Here is a 16215-nt window from a genome sequence, read left to right as displayed (position 1 = left end):
GGTCCCCAATCCAGTGCAAGTGGAAGGAGTAGCCCCTCACTTGGGTACACTACTCCGCCTTAGGTCAGCACCACCAAAGCAGGCACCGACGGGCACGGGCCGCAACGCGGTTGGAGCAAACCCTCCTTTTCTTCATAAGGGTAGCGCGGGGTCGTCCGTTGGGGCCCTGGCGGTGTGGTGGTGTGTCTGTGTTTGTGTAGCTAGCTGGTAGCTCCCTTGCTCCCATTGCACTTTCAAGGGGGGGAAAAAAAAGATGCAACGACCAGAGACATGGAGCTAGCATGTGTTCCGCCTCTTCACCGTCTATTAATGTCCGACTCTATCTGTTATTAGCATGCCCATCACTTGATGTTAGCCGCAAGCCACAGATAATATCCGCTGAGCACGACCACCCAAATATCTAACGAGATCGCCTGGTTTCCTCCTGCATCTGCGCGGCTACGTTTCCTCTGTATTTGGTGCATTCTCTGCGCTGCGTGTGTCCTAGCCTGTGATTTTCGGATCAAGACAGAATCCCATGTTTTTTTCTAATACTTTTCATTTGGACTTGCGTCGTGCCTATTGATTTTGCTATCTATTGGGTATCGTCGTCTCTCGTTACCATCGTCTCTCGTTGCCTTCGTCCTTCGTCACCGTCTTCCTTCACCACCGTCGTCTTTCGTCACCGTCGTCTCTCGCCACCGTCGTCCTCAATCCATTTGTCGCCGTCCATCTGCGTCATCGTCCTGCTCCTCTTGAGGGGCGTATAGATGGAGATCAGCGCCTCCCCAAAGTCTATGAAGACGGGAAGCTAGCCACTGGATAGCGAGTAGGTCACAATTGGGAAGTAGACTTTTGTCTTCGGCCCAGATAGTAACAATCTGGCCATCGTCAAGAGCGGTGCCATTATCGGCGAAGAACTCCTCATCGTGATCTTGCGCTTCCCACATTTCGCGAGGGTCGGCGTCTGTTGCGTCAGGGCTGTCATTGATACCTCCCAGGTTGGTTTTCTTCAACCAATAGAAGCCAGTTTCCAGTCCGTAGATTTGCTTCATTTTGCCCGCGTGCCTGGCGTCCTTGGTATCCTTGGTATCCTTGGTGTCCTCGGTGTCCTTGGTGTCCTCGGTGTCCTTCGTCTCCTTCGACTCCTTGGTGTCCTTGCTGCTGCCTGCGGCTCTTCCCAAGTTGGTTTCTTCGCCCGGCTTCATCGCGACCCATTTGTCCACGTAGCGTAGGGGTTCAAGACCGAATTTGCCTTCGTTCCACATCTTGCACAAGGAAGGGCTCATCGTGATCATGTTGGCAGGCGCGTCAAGGAGATCATGTGCGCCAGGTTCCAGCAAAGCGCACAGTTTGCCGTGAAAGTCGTCGCCCAAGATGGCTCGAAGGGGTCCCAGAACCTTGTACTGGATTTCGAGTCGCCGGGAGAGGCTCCAGGCAGGGACAATGCGACAAACTTGGTAGATCTGCTTGAGGGTCAGAACGCATCTGAAGCCGTCGCGCTTGAGAGCCTTCAACCATGTTAGCAAGCTGACAACGCCAGAATCGCGAAGGCTACGCACCAAGTCTCTCTGCGTGGGGTTTCCAGCCCAGGTTTCCTCTTCGTATGGCAATGGGGTTTCATGAGCTGCAACTTGTCAGTCATACGGGATGCGCGTGAACGACGATGTCGGATAACTTACACCACCAACCCAGGTACTTTAGTCCATCGCCACCCACAGACTGCAGAAGCGAGTAGAGCACATCTCGCTTCTCGCGTCTGCCTCCAATACTCAGTTTGTCTTTGAACTCAAGCAAGAGGTCGAAGTCCATCGTCAACATCGACGCCCACAAACGCGCAGATCGTAGGGTGCGTTTGTCGGACTTGTACATGGGGATGAAGTCCTCGTGGGTGTTGATGGTGTTGTGAATAGCTCTCATCGTGTCTAGACGTTCCTCCAAGTTCGCTTTGGCGTCGTCGAGATAATCTTGACCTCTCATTCTGCGTACAATTCGGGCAGCGAAGTTGCGCTTGTAGGCCGCAAGTTCTCGGGGTGTGACACGGGTTTCTGGATCGCTATTTCGGAGTTTGGCCTCAAATCTGGCCACAAGATCCTTGATTTCATCCTCACTGATGACAGACGCCGAGTTGGTATTCATCGTGAGTGTTGGGTGGCGTTTCTGAAAGTCTTTAATTTTTTTCAGGGTGAAGGAAGTCAATACTGTGAAGGTCGAGGAGAAGAGAAGGTACGGCGGTAGGTCCAAAAGTCCATACTGTGGGTACCTAAGAGCAGGGTACCTAGCAAGGTCCGCACTAGGGGGCCCTGTATAAGAAAGCCAATCAAACGGTGGCTTCGATGTGCCTGAGTCTCTGTGTTTGCGCGATGATGAAGGACGACGGTACCCAGGGACAACGACGGAGATGAAGACGGAGAAGAGAAAAAGACGACAACAGAGATGGCAATCGTGGAAGCCCCATCACCGCACCAGAAAAGAGGGGAGAATTATAAAAAAAAAAAAAAAAAAAAAAAAAAAAAAAAAAAAGGAAGGAAGGTGAAGGAGCGACAGCACGAAAGCGGCAACTGCGGTAGCCCATGAACAAGCTCACAAAAGAAAAGTAGTCGCTCTTCTCAGCAGAGAAATAAAGTGCCTTCACCCGAAAACCACGAGCAAGGCAGGACACACCAAACAGCACAGCAAATCACATGGGTCACAGCCCATCATTAAACTCACATCTCAATTCATCCACAGTATACACATTCCACATGCTATCCGTCAGCATATCTATCCATCAATCCATACAAGACCCCGCCATCCATCTATCCACCCACATCCCGTTCATCCAAGTCAACCAAGCCAGCCCAATTCCAATCCCGTCCATGTCAGTGTCGGGCCTGCTTACTGCCCACCTGCCTGCCCAGGCCCGACCGAAGAAAAAAAGGACCCAATTCTCCTCCCGAGTCCCGACCCAAGGTGAAGCTGCCAGGTCGTGCGAAACGAAAGAGACAAGCCAGGAAATCAAACCATGGTAGTAGTTGCAAAAAAGTAGTTAGTAGTACACCCCCAAGCCCTGGACTCGCTCGCAAAGCATATTCCCCGAAAAAAACGCCACAACAGCATACCGACAGATTTTGGCCTGGCTTTAATCCCACACCGTTTTTTTCTCCAAGTTTACTAGGCGTCAGCTCCCTTCATCAGAGTCCGAAGGCTGACAATCTCCCGCTTCAGCCGCGCGTTCTCCTTCTTGACCCGCGCCGTCTCCTCGCTGTGCTCACGCAGGCTCCGGAGGAGATCCTCCTTGTCCTCGCGGCCCTTGCCCTTCAGCGCCTTGACAATCTTGCCGAGCTCACTGTTGAACTTTTCGTACATGAGCTCGTTCTCCGCCGTCGCCTCTCTGTAGAGCTGGTCGATACTCTTGACTTTGGTCTCCGACGCCTTGAGCGTGCTCTCCATATCGCGTTGTATGGACGTTTGCCGCTCGGTGAGCTCGGTCATCATGTTCGGGATTCGCTCTTCGAGAGTCTTGACTGAGTCCGTCAGCTTGCGCAGTTCCAACGTATCGGTGCGCCCGCCGAGACCCGAGTTGACCCGTGACATTTCCTCGGCAATCTTTGAGAGCTCCGACTTGAGCGATGCATCGACATCTTCAACGGCCTTCTTCTCCGTCTGCAACCGCTCCCGTAGCTTTTGTGGTGACTGAAGACGAAGCTTCCCGGTTCCTGGTGGCTTCCCGGGGCTGGTGGATGGTCGCGGGATGGCATCGCTCGAGTGGCTGCCTGTTGTCGGACGCGCAGGCCTAAGTGTGGGAATATTCGACGTTGAAAGGCCTCTTCCGTGCCCCTTAGGCGTGCGGCTTGGCGTGTTCTCGCGGTCGAGAACTCCAGGGGTGTGCGGAGTGCGGGGAGTGTGGAGGATCTGGAGTGGATCTGGTGACGCGGGGTTTTCCTTCAGACGTGGCGAGATCATGCGAGGAGACCGGAGACTCGAGGACGTTGGGCTTATTGGTATCCTTGAAGGCGACGGTATCCTTGGTGTTGAGTTGAACTTCTCTGAAGTCTGCTTGTTGATGCGTAGCGGCATCAACGCCTCCTCTATTTTCTCTTGTGGGTCGACAATCGTCGCTGCTTCCATCAAACTCCTGAGATCAGAGAGCGAGCTGCGGCGCTTCTTCTTGGATGACTTGGTGGGAGGCGTCTCAACTTCCGGCTCGCCAATCGTTTCTAGGCGCATATCGAGTCGCTGGGAGCTGGGTGGTCGAGGGTCTTCATCGAAGGCGCCAGCTATTGGCGGTCTATCGCGAGAGCCGGGCCGCCGAAGTTTATTGGGACCAGGCTGCGTGCCAGTGCCAGAGTCGATGGACCTTGCGCGTGCAGACGTCATCTTGGACAGACTAGAACTCGAGGCTGCGTCGGCAGACGCAGGGTGACGGCCATGTTTACTAAGAGTCCGCCAAACGGATGGCCGCTCTGAATCGTTCTTGCTGTTTTGTCGCAGAAGGGTGTCGAAGCCAAATTTGCGGCGGATCGAAGATGTGTTTGAGGTGAGCGAGCCTGTATGTGACTTTCCGCTTCGAGAGTTCATAGACTCGAAGGCTTGCTGAACGGTGAGATGGATACCGCCGGGTTCATCAAAGATCCTGTCGCAATCCTCCACCAGGCGATCCAGAAGGTTGATGTAGTTTTGCGCCGTGCCATCATGAACCAAAAGCTCTGCAAAAGAAACGGTCAAAATGCCCCGGTCGCCGTCGTTACCGCAACCGTCGAGCAAATCGGCAAGGAGCTTGATGAGAGCCGTGAAAGCTCGCTGGTTCTGGGGTGCCATATCCTTGAACATGAAGTTGACAAAGTCAGCAAAGTTGCCAGGCACCTGTCGGTTCATGCGCTCCAGCAACGTATCCAGAGCCTGCTTCGTCATGATGGGACCCATTTGTTCGCACCAAGCGATGCGAATGAACTTCTCAAAGGCCACAAATATGACGTCCGCTCCCAGCTCTGATGAGGCGTCGAGGTCGAAGGGGCTTTCAATCAGACGGTTGTAGAGATCGTTGACAGAAAGCTCATCCGCGACGGATCGATTCAGCAACATGCGTCCGACGATGCTACCCTTGCGATTTTGCAGGCTGGCAACATATCCCGTAAATGTCTGCTCTAGCCGCACCAGCGGGTTTTCAGGACGATCGTCGCCTGCCATCTTGATGCCATCCTTGCCCCTGGCCGAGCCAAATACGGACCCTTGATCGCTATTTGCACGAGACACGGGCGGCGGCGGGAAAAGATTCGCAACGGGTGTGCGGTTGTGCTTGGGCGGGCTGTGTGCCTCGGTGTTCGTAGAGCCGCCCCAAATGCTTGAGAATAATCCTTTGACAGGTGATGAGGCAAGGAAAGATCTGGTCTTCTCCGCTCTGGTCATCAGAGGCAGTCCCTTGAGGATTTTAGTGTAGTATGAAACCAGGGCAGGCGCCAAGCGGAGATTTGATGCGTTGAACTGCAAGCTGAGTAGTTGTATAACTGGAAACAAGGTCAATGAAAATTCCATTCCCAGAGCATAAAGAAGACCTACCTCGTCGTGTGAGCGTTGGCAAAAAGTCGTCCAACGCCACATCGTCGGCAAATTGTCTGCCGTTCAAGCCAGCAGTCTGCATGTTCACCTTCTTCAGGTCACCGCTTCTAACGTTGACCGTAATTTCCACGCCGTAATGGCCGATGGGTGCTCCTTTGGTACCCTTCTCGTGGTCGATGACGATGCGGATCGGCGCCGGCTCTCTGCGTCCTTCGATCAACTGATCTGCGCCCTCCTGGAAAACGGCGGCGAAAACTCCGAGATTGTTGTCTGGCAGCCTAAAAGATCGAAGAGACCAGCTTGGGTCTTCGCGCTCCTTTTCCGAAAATCGACCTTCGACTCGCGCTTTGACGATATCCTCTGTCCATTTCGATCCCTTCGCCTCAAAGCTTTCCTCCAGCAAGAAGCACCGTGACGTGACAGCGGTGCCAGTAACCCATTCTCCAGCATGCGCTCCCTTCATTTCTTGTGTCGAGGTCATCCAAATGAGCGTGCCATCTGCGGATTCGCTGAAGCGTACGTCGGAAAGGCTGTGCCAGCCGGTGAAGGCGAGTTCGTATGATGCCTGACCACCTGCAGCATTGGTCATGGACATTAAGAGCCCGGCGGCCGACGGTTTGTCAATCTCACGAAGGAGGTCTCGTCCACACATCGGCTTCGGGCCCAGCTTCTTCAAGATGACGAGACAATCTGAAAACAGGAGAAAGATGCCAGCACGCTCCGACATTTGGGGTGGGTCAAGTAGCCGGTAGGGTGCGGGGAGCTCAACAAAGTCTGCCGCAAGCACCAATCTTCCCACCGGCTCAAGATCCAAAGGCCAACTCTCAACTAGATTTCTTAGGCGACCCGTTACGTGTGGCTTCTCGGGTACAGGGTCGTCCATTGAGCAAATGTTCGTGATGATGTCTCGTGCCTTGAGCATCGGCTGGAGCGCAGGATGTGTCATTGGGAGACACTGGACGATCTGGTCAATGAGCAAGCTGTATCGAGGGAGACGCTGCACAGGCTCGATGAGTATGGAGCGGACCGTTTGCTCGCCCTTCTGGATGACCCGTTGTCGGAAGCTCGACTGCTCATCGAGGAATGAGTTGAGCAGAGTGGGGAAATGCTGACTTGCCCGGATGTAGTCCTGGTAGCAATCTGTAAACTTGGGGAACCACTCGAGAAATATTCTCGCAATCGCCAATGCGCCGCTGGGGTCCTTTGCTTTTGAGGGAGATCCCAATCTGGATCCCGTAAGCGCAACTGTGGTCGTCTCCATGTCCTTCAGAGCCTCATCCTCAGTGTCGTCCATGATCTTGCGCAGCTCCTGCATGAAGGCGGAGTTGACCTGCAGAATCTTATCTGCTGATACGGGAAATAGTTTCTCGAGCTCATCTTCGGATGGGCTCAGGCTGCTTGCATCGCGTTGTCTCGCTGACTGTCTGAACTCGTCGGCAATGTGCTTGACCAACTCATTCAGCTTCAGGACGTATCTCTCCTCGGTGTCCACCAGCTCTCCAAGCTTCATCCTCAGCTCCACCTTTTGGTCCTTGGAGAACGACTTGCTGCGATTCAGCGAAGTCGGCTTCGACGGCGCTCTCCGTAACCTCGATGTCGGCAAGAAGACAGGCTCTCCAAGAAGCTTCACCAGCGACGAGTACCCTCCATACTGTCGCAGCGTGGGGTCAAGAATGTCGTCCTCGTCCTCGGGCACCTCCTCCAAGTCCTCCGGTTGTAGCGGCACAATGGAACCGGGCGGCAGTACAAAATCGATATCGACATTGCTAAGGTGCTGGGTCTGGAGGGCCGTCTGCAGGGTCTCGAGCACCTCGACCGTGTTCTCACTCTTGATCATGTTCTTGGCCAGGTCGGCGGCATGTTGCTCTCCAAACAAGGCGGGCCCACTTCCTGGCCGGCGCCCCCTCGTGGTCGGGTATGTGTTTTTGAGGTGATTCTTGACGACCTCGGGCAGCTCCTGGAAGTATTTGTACAGACCGAAGGCGAGGCCTCGGTAGATCTCGTCGCCCTGCCATTCTCGGGGGAGGTGGTTGACGACGGCGTAGAAGGGGGAGTTGGGCTGGATAGTCAGGCGCGGGAAGGATTGGAAGCCGGCGGGGCTGTAGACGTGGATCTGGACGCGGGAGCTGTTGAGGGTGTAGTTTGCGGTGGTGGAGTGGCCGTGGAAGATGAGGACGGGCAGGTGGCCGAGGAGGGGGTCGGCAGCGTGGTAGAGGGTGAGGTGCTCGGCGGACAGAGCCAGCTCTTCCGTGACACGAACCATTGTCGGGGGCTGCTGCTGCTGCTGCTGCTGTTGGCGATGGGCAGTCGGTCGTTCGGTCGATCGGTCGGTCGCGTGGTCTCGTCAATGGGCCAGGGTCATTGCTGACGGGGCGGGCGTACAAATCACACAAAAGGGAGAGAGCAAAGACGTTGAACGAGTGTGACTATGCGTATGCAGGTGTCGATCGCGTCGGGCGCAATTGTCGTCGCTAGAGCGAGTGGCGGTCGGGATGAGTCGCAGCCGGGGGCGAGAGCGGCGACAGCGGCAGCGATAAGATCGCGATGCGACAAGCGAGACGGGACAGCACCAGCAAATCGTAGAGTAGAGTAGACCTCAAGAGACAAGGAAAAAAAAGTAATTAGGGACAAAAAGAGTGTGATGAAGAGGCGGCGAGTGCCAGTCTGGTTAGCGCGTCAAGGTCAGCAAGAAGCAAGACTCGAAACTGCCCGGAGAAAGATGATGTTGTGTCGGTGTGAGTTGGCTGGCGTTGAGCTTGGCCGGGGTCGAATCGAGTCGAGTTGAAGGTCGTCGGGTCGCAGGTGCGGTGCGGTGCGGTGCGGTGCGGTGCTGCTGCTGCCCACCTCACCTCTGTGTGTGTTGTGACGGTGGTGCTGTGGGTGGAGGAAGCCGGGTGATGGTGGAGACTTTTCTGGGCGACAACCACCACGACCTCAGCTACGGTCGCAGTCTGCTCAGTTCCTTAGCCCGCTCTAGCCTGAGGTGGCGTGCCTATCTATCGCAACGATAGTCGCTGGGTAGCCTGTCTGCGGGCTGTCGTCTGTCGCCGTGCCAGAGGTGTCAGTTCGAGTGCAGTGGTCAGTCTGCAGATTGAGAGGTGGTTGGTCCGTGGGGCGTGTTGTTGTTTGTTTACTGAGAGCTTTTGGTGGTTGCGTTGCTGCAACTGCAAAGTCCAAGCCCAGATGCAATGTTAAAGTGAAGGGTCCAGAGAGCAAGGTACCACAATGACAGGCAAACCCTGCTCACGTCTTCCTTTCTGTTGTTGATGTTTCTTTGTTGACCGAGATATGCCATGCAGTGAAACAGGAAACAACGCCTTATTCTTTTTCGCTTCCTCCCAGGTACCTATCTTAGTACGGATACTGCCCTCCCTTTGCTCCTCTTCACCGACTCTCCCATGCAACGACAAGTCCGAGCCAAAAGAGATGGCGATGGGGAAAGTGGGAAAAGAATGACGACAAAGAGTACAAACAGGGCAATTGGGACGGCCAGGTAGTGTACCGGGGGGGGGCTGGGAGAAATAAGCGACCCGATTAACGCCTCACTGATTGCGGCCCAGACCTTTTTTTCTTCCTCCCCTGTTGTCTGTGTTGTTTCCGACTTTCGCTCGTTTCTCACCAGTAGCTATTACTGCGCATGCGAGAGACAACAAGCGGACACGCGACTCGAAAATGGCCAATCCACTGAAAAATTAGACAAAAATGACTGCCCGACTGTGCGAGCCGCGATAAACCTATTGACGGGGGTATGCTGTACTATGCCGTCGCCTAGGTAGGGAGCCTGGGTAGAGGAGAATTTTCACCAGCGGCTGCTCTGAGTGGTGTTGGTGCAAATGGGATGCAGCTGCAGGAAGCAACACCACCACCACCGCAGCGCAGGTTCGGTCGGTCCAGACCAATCGATGGCCAGCCGTCACACCATGAAACATCCTCTCACTTCACCGATGCCCCAATCTTAAACCACACCAGAATGGAATCCCACGATGTATTCATTCACTCAAGGCAATCCAAACATTCAAACACCCAATGATGCCAAACGTAAACAACAAGAAAGACCCGAAAGACCAGAAACGTGACCCGCTCTCAACCAGCAACAGCCGCGCAGCCTTAAACAAGGAACTCGGCCCTAAAAAAAGCTCACCTGGCCCGTGCACCGCTGCGATCCCCTCCTGCTTGGGAGAATGGGAGGAGCTTCCCGCCGCATCCAATCTCTGATCCCCAATCTCGTCCCACAATCCCTGCCCGCCTTCAGGTCTGTTCCCTGTCCCCAAATCCAGACTTTTCCCCGCACCCAATTAGACGAAATCTGATTCGACTTCAAACGGAGCACAGCGCTGGAGGGGAAAAGGCAGCACCAGGAAAGGAAAAAAAAAAAAAAAAAAAAAAATTCCCGACCACCACGGTAACCAGCAACCACCGACCGTCACACAGACATCCCACCCAAAAATCCACACCACAAATCCACCCAGCATTCCCACCGCGCAACACGTGTATCCCCCTCACTGAAAGACAGAGAGATGCGGATAGACACCAGATCTTGAGTCAAACCAACACGTGTAAATCACCCACACCCGCTAAACCAAACCCAAACGAACCCCGAAAAAAAAAAGCAGCAGTCAAGTCTCAGAGCGAGACAAACAACCAACAAAAAAAACATGGCTAGCCAGGACCCCGGCATTCCACTAACCCATGCCCCGGACGGCCGTGGCTACAAGCTCATGGAACTGCCCCCCGAGCTCGAGGCCCTGCTCGCTGCCGACGACGCTCCGGTGTAAGTCATCATTCAGCCTCTCCCCATCCCCGTCTCCCCTCCGCCCATCACCCGCGCCGCTGAGCCGCATCACGGACGTCAAGCTCATCTACGGCACAGCATCACGCTCAAGTCGACAGACACAAACGCCCTCCTGAAAACTCCAGACAAGACGTACAAGCTGCTCCAGAAAAATACGTCAAACTCCCTCATCCTCCTCAAGCCCCATTCCTCCGCGCCATCCACCGAAGATATCCCCACCTCCGGTCTCGCCGCCATTGCCACCATCCACGAAACCATCGAGCTTGTCGCCCAGACGGAGCCTCAACCCATCTCTAACCTCAAAAACACTGGTAGCAAGGGCAAATGGCATGAAAAGTTTGGAAGAGGGCGATAGCTCCGTATGCATCACCATCGTACTTCACATACGCAGCAGATATGTTACTTATTAAAGCGCTGTATTAATACCAAATCGGCTGTCTTCTCGTCGAGGACTATTTGATTATACTCGTAAACAAGATACCCCCAAACGCCCTTCCAAAACGCCTTCAAGGCAACTGTATCAACAATGCAAGTCCAAAGGATCAAGTTGCCAACGCCATGCTTGAATGCTCTCGCTCCTCAGCTCAAAGTATGAGACCAAACCTCCAAGAGTGCGCAATAGCGAGCCATCTGCTTCCTTCCAAGGAAAGACATCAGATGGTTTCGTCTGATGATCTTCGCCTCAGCCCCATCAACCTTCTTATATGAACGAGATGAGCAAATCCGTATACCAGTCTCAGAACGTACGGCACCAAGGGACCTAGTCGAGCTCCAGGGGGTTATCTCTAGTTCTCCCGAGCTCGGACGCATCCCTTGGTTGCTGAACCACATAGTTCACCGGATTCCCATAAGCATTGTTGCCAAAGTTCATGCCACCTGGCACAGGAGGGTTGTTTGCCTCGGCACCGAACAGTGACATCGGATAGGAGTGGTCAATATTGGCGGGTTGCTGAGCCATGAGTCCCAATTCGAAGCCAATATCGAGTTCGAATGGATCGAATCCCCCGCCAAATGGCTGCATATTCAGTTGATTCCAGTTGTTGTTGGCGACGGCATCAGGAACCCCGAAAATACCATTCACCGCCTGCGGAGCGGCTCTGGCCGCTGCGTTTGGTATCTGCCTTCCAGCATTGTGTCCGTCACGTTGTGGCCGAACCACATGGTGTTGCGCGAGTGGCTGTCTCTGCTGGGCAGACTGATTACCATTGTTACCAGCCTGGAACTGATACGCTGCTGGGGGAATCGGCTCTGGGAAAAGCGGTTGCTGAATCGGCAAAGGCAACTTTGACGGATACCTAGGAACCACAGGATTGTAAGGCGCCACAACTTGTGGACCACCAGCCGCAATATTCTGAGTTCCAGGCAGCGCATTTGCTCCGTGTTGTAGAGCCATCGCTTGTTGTATTGCCGGCTGGGCCGGCTGGGCTGGTCTGGCCAGGCGAACCGGCTTGGGCTGCTCAGCAGGCTGAGCCTGCAATTGGTTTTGCGCGATGGCTTGATGAAGACCTAGCTGATTGTTCCAGGCGGCCTGCTCACCGGCAATTACAGCCTGGAGTCTTTGCTCAGCAGCTAGTGCGTCTGGATCCAGATGCAGTCTCATAGCTTCTCCGACCGGGTCGACACCTGCGTGCCGACGCTGGACTACTTGCGGACCTCGTTCAATGTGTGCCATACTTCGGGTTTTCTTCTCCCCCTTCGTGACATGCTCAGACATGTTGAATTTGAGAAGCCCTTCGTTCAACTTGGGCTTGGCAGCTAAGACCTTCTGGCGGGCTTCCTCCTCGGCCTGCCGAACTTCTTTCTCGTGGCGAACCTCGGTCTGTTCGAAGAGGGGGCAGTTTCCCTTCTTTCCCCCTCTGGCAGCGTCGTCAAAGTGATCGTATGCGCAAGATTTAGAGCAAACATAGCACTGCACATTTCTGCATCCTGGCCTGGTGCAAGTCATTTTGTTACAGCCTTCCTCTTTAATAAAAGGAGTGCCGCCTGCATAAATCAGCAATCAGCGCTCGCGGCTACGTCTCTTGGGAAACCTACATTTGTTGCATTTGCGGATTAAGGCTTCAGACATGGCCTCCTCGATTTTGCGACGTTCCGATATTCCGTTTTCGGCTGCGGCCTCCTCACATGTCCGGGGAACATGTGTCTCTTCTTTACACAGGCGGCAGCTGACGATCTCGCATTCAGGGTTGGCACACCTGAACTCTTTGTCCTCCTCGACTGGAGGGCAGTCGGCGGCGTATGGACAGAACGGACATGCTGAAAGATTCTCGAAGCCTTGGGCTTGTAGAGCTGCTTCAAATTCTATGCGATCAAGCGCTGCTTGCAGCTTGTCGTCGAGGAACATCGCCCGCTGAGAATGAGAGAAATCATGGCTGCAGCCGTCCATTGACATACAGTTGAGTTGAAATCTCGCGAGTCCAATCGCTGTCTCAGCGCACTTTCGCGCGCAAGCGAAGCAGAAATACTAATGCAAAGTCAGGTCTGCAAGCTTCCACAAGAAGTGTATGGTGTCCACTCACGTGCTCAGCGTCCGGGTTGTCGCAGTGAACCATGCGGTTCAGCGGTTGTTCGTCGAAGCAGCAGCCACATTCAGCAACAGTTCCTTCTTCCTGGGCTTGCTTGAAGTTATTTTCTTCCTCGAGAACTTTGGCCCTTGCTGAGTTCCGCCTGGACTGTTCTGCTTCGCATACCTGCCGAGCAGCCCGTAGTTCCTCGAGAGCTCTTGTCCTGTCAGGAGTTGTTGAGTCGCGAATAGTCCCATCCAAATTCGCCGGCTCAAGCTCCGGATTAGGTGGTGTTCTGGTTTTCTTGAACTCGAAGCGCGCTTTGGTTTTGCCTGATTTCCAGTCGCGGGTAATCTCATCCAAAGCGAGATATGTCTGCATCAGACAATTATTGTGCTCTGCTAGTAGTTTCGTGATACTCTTGATAGTAGCCCGCGGGAAGTCTTGGGAGAGCACTTTCTTCCTGCATCGGTCATTAGCACCGGATCTTCCTACGTCGACCAGTTTGAGTGCCATGATATTGGGTGCATCGGATTGGGTCTCAAAGGGGGTCACATAAAAACTTACGAGATACTAATGTAGATTTGTGCTCTCTCCGGAGGACGATTGGCGAAGTCGTAAAGTTGCCGTACCTTGGAGACCTCATCCTTTTCTGCCGGAGACTCGCGTTTGCGCTTGAGACTTTTTGAACGGGCTTTCTTGGGATATGAGGAAGCGCCTAGAATCTCCTCGATGATTTTGTCGACATCGTAAAGAAGCTCCGTGGCTGTCTTCTCGAAGTACTCGGGGCAGATATCCGGGAACACGGCAAAGATCCGAGCTGCGCAGTCGCTCTTGATGTTGGCCTCGATGTCTGCCATCTGTCGATAACTGCGAGGCTTTGGTTGATTCGCTGTTACGGGACCATTGGCTTCTGGTACGGCCGAAAGCTCGTCCTGTCCAGGGGGAGGATGTTCACTGATTGTTGGCTCAGCGAGCACTGGCCTCTGAGCTAGATTCGGGGGCTGAGGGCGCGGTTCAGCAGGTCTGGCAACACGGTGAGTGCGTCGAAGGGCAGGCGAACGACGAAGGGTGCGAGCAGACTCGATATCGGCGACATAAGAGCGCAGATGCGCAACCCGACCAAAGAAGCCGTTCTTCTCTACGCGGCCTGGAGGAACCGGTGGTGGCTGTAATGGGGGAGGCGGGTGATCTGGGGGTGGAAGAGATTCAACGGCGGACGACCGATCCGGAGAAGCGGGACGCGGAGACACCGGTTGAGGCTGAATCTGGGATCGTGGTCGTTCGTGCCGGTTGGACTGTCGCCGCAAATTTGGCTCGAGGTCTTTGCTCTGTGGACGGTCAGCGTCTGCCTCGCCCTTCATAGGCCGGCTTGATCCCAGTCCCATGGTGGTAATAATGAGATACAACTTCTGAGGTATTGGAGCTGAAGAAGGGCTCACACACGTAGCAAACGAACAGGGATGTCGAAGGGGTGTTTATGAGTAGAGGGGATGTCGCTGGTGGCGTGGAGACGGCCGCAAGAAACAATATTCGGGAGGGGTTGATGGGAAAGATACTTCTGCGTTGAGGCGCATGACAAAGGTGCGATTTTCAACCCTTTGCGCCTTTCCAATATTTGTAAGGTGGATGTATGACAGCGCCATCGACGCCATGGCCGAGCAAGAAGGTTCGGACCCGGACGAAGGCGAAAGTGGGATGTTCACGCCAGGGAGAAAATGACGGTGATATTGAAGAAAACAAAAGTTATCAACTTACCTGGACGAGGAAGTCGTCGAAAAGGCAGGCGATAGAGAGACTGATATCTTGGCGGTGATGGAGGTTGGGAGAAAAGCCAGAGGCGAGGTCGGTCTCGAGATGGATGTGGCAGGTCGAAGGTCGCGCTGGTGAGACGACTGAGGTGGTCAAACGAACGGAGAGAAATATCAACGGCGGCTCAAGTGAATGGATGTCGATGGAATGACGGCGGTCAACTCGTTGTTGCGAAGAAGAAGTATACCCAGTATCAAAGGCGAGGTCGTGAAGGAACAAACAGAGAACGAACGGAGGCAGCCGCAGAGACAAAAAGGTGAGCCAAGGCAACTTTGCGGGACGGTTGTGGCTTCCTCAGGCGAGTCCAAGTCGTTGAGGTCCCAGGGCAGCGCAAGGCAACTCAAGGCGATCGCGAGTGAAGTTGAATGAGGAGTGCGCCGGTGTTCCCTTTGCGATGAAGACTTTAGAAAGCGCGGGTGGAAGGAAGGACTTTGGGCCCGACAAACGAAAATCGACCTTGGGAAGTAGGTATGTGTCTTGGAAAATAACCTGCTGCCGAGTACTAGGCAAGAATTACGGCAGGAATAATGATTCACAGTCCGGCGCCCCGATTGTAGTCCCCTCTTTCAGCCTCTCCCTACCTACCTTAAGGTGAGAACCGCAAGGCTCCGACTCCGTCTCCTGGTCTCCTAGAAACAAAATAAAGTACCGGCCCGTTCCTGGAGATGCACGCGGCCTCGATGCTTCGTTCGATCTGCAGCTGGCTCGTCGATTACCAGAGATGTCAGGTTACATCTGGCGACCCCGTTTCTTATTGTTTATTTAAATCGCAGATGCGCAACGGCCGAAATGCGCATCCGGATCGCGGGCGGGAATATGAGGTGATGTTGGAAGAATACCAAAAAAAAAAAAGAAAAGAAAAAAAGGGTTAGATGGGCTGGTGGATCGTCGAATGTGCCCCGGGAATTTGGGAACGCGAACGCTCTGAGCACCCTGGACGCCCTAGTGCCGCCTATCCATGGGTCTTTGCAGGGGAGGGCCCTGGGCGACCGAACACGCTGCAACTGGACAGGGTGGTGCGGAGGAGGCTTCGATTGGAGAGGCCTGTTGCCTTTGACACCCATGATCGTCGAATGGATATCTGACTAACATCGATACTATCTAGATCCAATTCTACATGTATTGAATCGACGATAACCTTCCGCAGTAGGCTTCCAAATCACGGGAATCATTTCGACATGATGGCATGACAGAAGGCGCTTCCTGCCCAGCTTTTGACAGCTTTAACATCTCTCCCAGCTTAAGCTACAGTTGATGAATCCGCAACGACATAGTCAACCAAGTATCCGGGTTAGGCGATTCACAGCGCAGCAAGGGCGTGGCACCACCCTGGTATGTCATCTTCATGTCTCAAATGGTCACCTGCCACAAATCTGTATGGGCACTCTCGACGTCGTAAACCAAACCCACTGCTGCCCCCGCAAGCCAACACATTTCAGCATAATCATATCGGGAGCGGCGGCTTTCTATTGGCGACAACGAATGACATGTCTCGTTCTATGGACACCCAGCCAAACTGGGCATGGGAACTTCGAATGGTAGCACGAAACGGCTGCCTTCACTTCCTCATTGTGTAACATTTGCAAGCTT

General features: G+C 54.0%; 4 protein-coding genes across 4 annotated transcripts; 1 reads left to right on the top strand and 3 right to left on the bottom strand.

The window, feature by feature from the left end:
* Nucleotides 1-689: 689 nt before the first annotated feature.
* Nucleotides 690-2118, bottom strand: CGCS363_v008918 (uncharacterized protein; the record flags this gene model as incomplete). Its single annotated transcript, XM_036640767.1, has 3 exons — nucleotides 690-1490; nucleotides 1542-1606; nucleotides 1662-2118. The coding sequence occupies 3 exons, from the start codon at nucleotides 2116-2118 to the stop codon at nucleotides 690-692; spliced, it is 1323 nt and encodes a 440-aa protein (XP_036494259.1).
* Nucleotides 2119-3132: 1014 nt separating this feature from the next.
* Nucleotides 3133-7780, bottom strand: gef2 (Rho guanine nucleotide exchange factor gef2; the record flags this gene model as incomplete). Its single annotated transcript, XM_036640766.1, has 2 exons — nucleotides 3133-5465; nucleotides 5518-7780. 2 exons carry the CDS (start codon nucleotides 7778-7780, stop codon nucleotides 3133-3135), a joined length of 4596 nt encoding a protein of 1531 aa, XP_036493909.1.
* Nucleotides 7781-10172: 2392 nt separating this feature from the next.
* On the top strand, nucleotides 10173-10664 carry CGCS363_v008916 (uncharacterized protein; the record flags this gene model as incomplete). Its single annotated transcript, XM_036640765.1, has 2 exons — nucleotides 10173-10288; nucleotides 10388-10664. 2 exons carry the CDS (start codon nucleotides 10173-10175, stop codon nucleotides 10662-10664), a joined length of 393 nt encoding a protein of 130 aa, XP_036493908.1.
* A 405-nt stretch (nucleotides 10665-11069) lies between these two features.
* On the bottom strand, nucleotides 11070-14201 carry CGCS363_v008915 (E3 ubiquitin-protein ligase RNF216; the record flags this gene model as incomplete). Its single annotated transcript, XM_036640764.1, has 4 exons — nucleotides 11070-12292; nucleotides 12344-12773; nucleotides 12829-13276; nucleotides 13381-14201. 4 exons carry the CDS (start codon nucleotides 14199-14201, stop codon nucleotides 11070-11072), a joined length of 2922 nt encoding a protein of 973 aa, XP_036493907.1.
* Between the last annotated feature and the right edge of the window lie 2014 nt (nucleotides 14202-16215).

The sequence above is a fragment of the Colletotrichum siamense genome, assembly GCF_013390195.1.
Source record: "Colletotrichum siamense strain Cg363 chromosome Unknown KSG_Cg363_contig05, whole genome shotgun sequence".
Taxonomy (NCBI): Eukaryota; Fungi; Ascomycota; class Sordariomycetes; order Glomerellales; family Glomerellaceae; genus Colletotrichum; species Colletotrichum siamense.
Note: the sequence above shows the minus strand (reverse complement) of the source record. Positions and strands in the feature narration are given on the sequence as shown.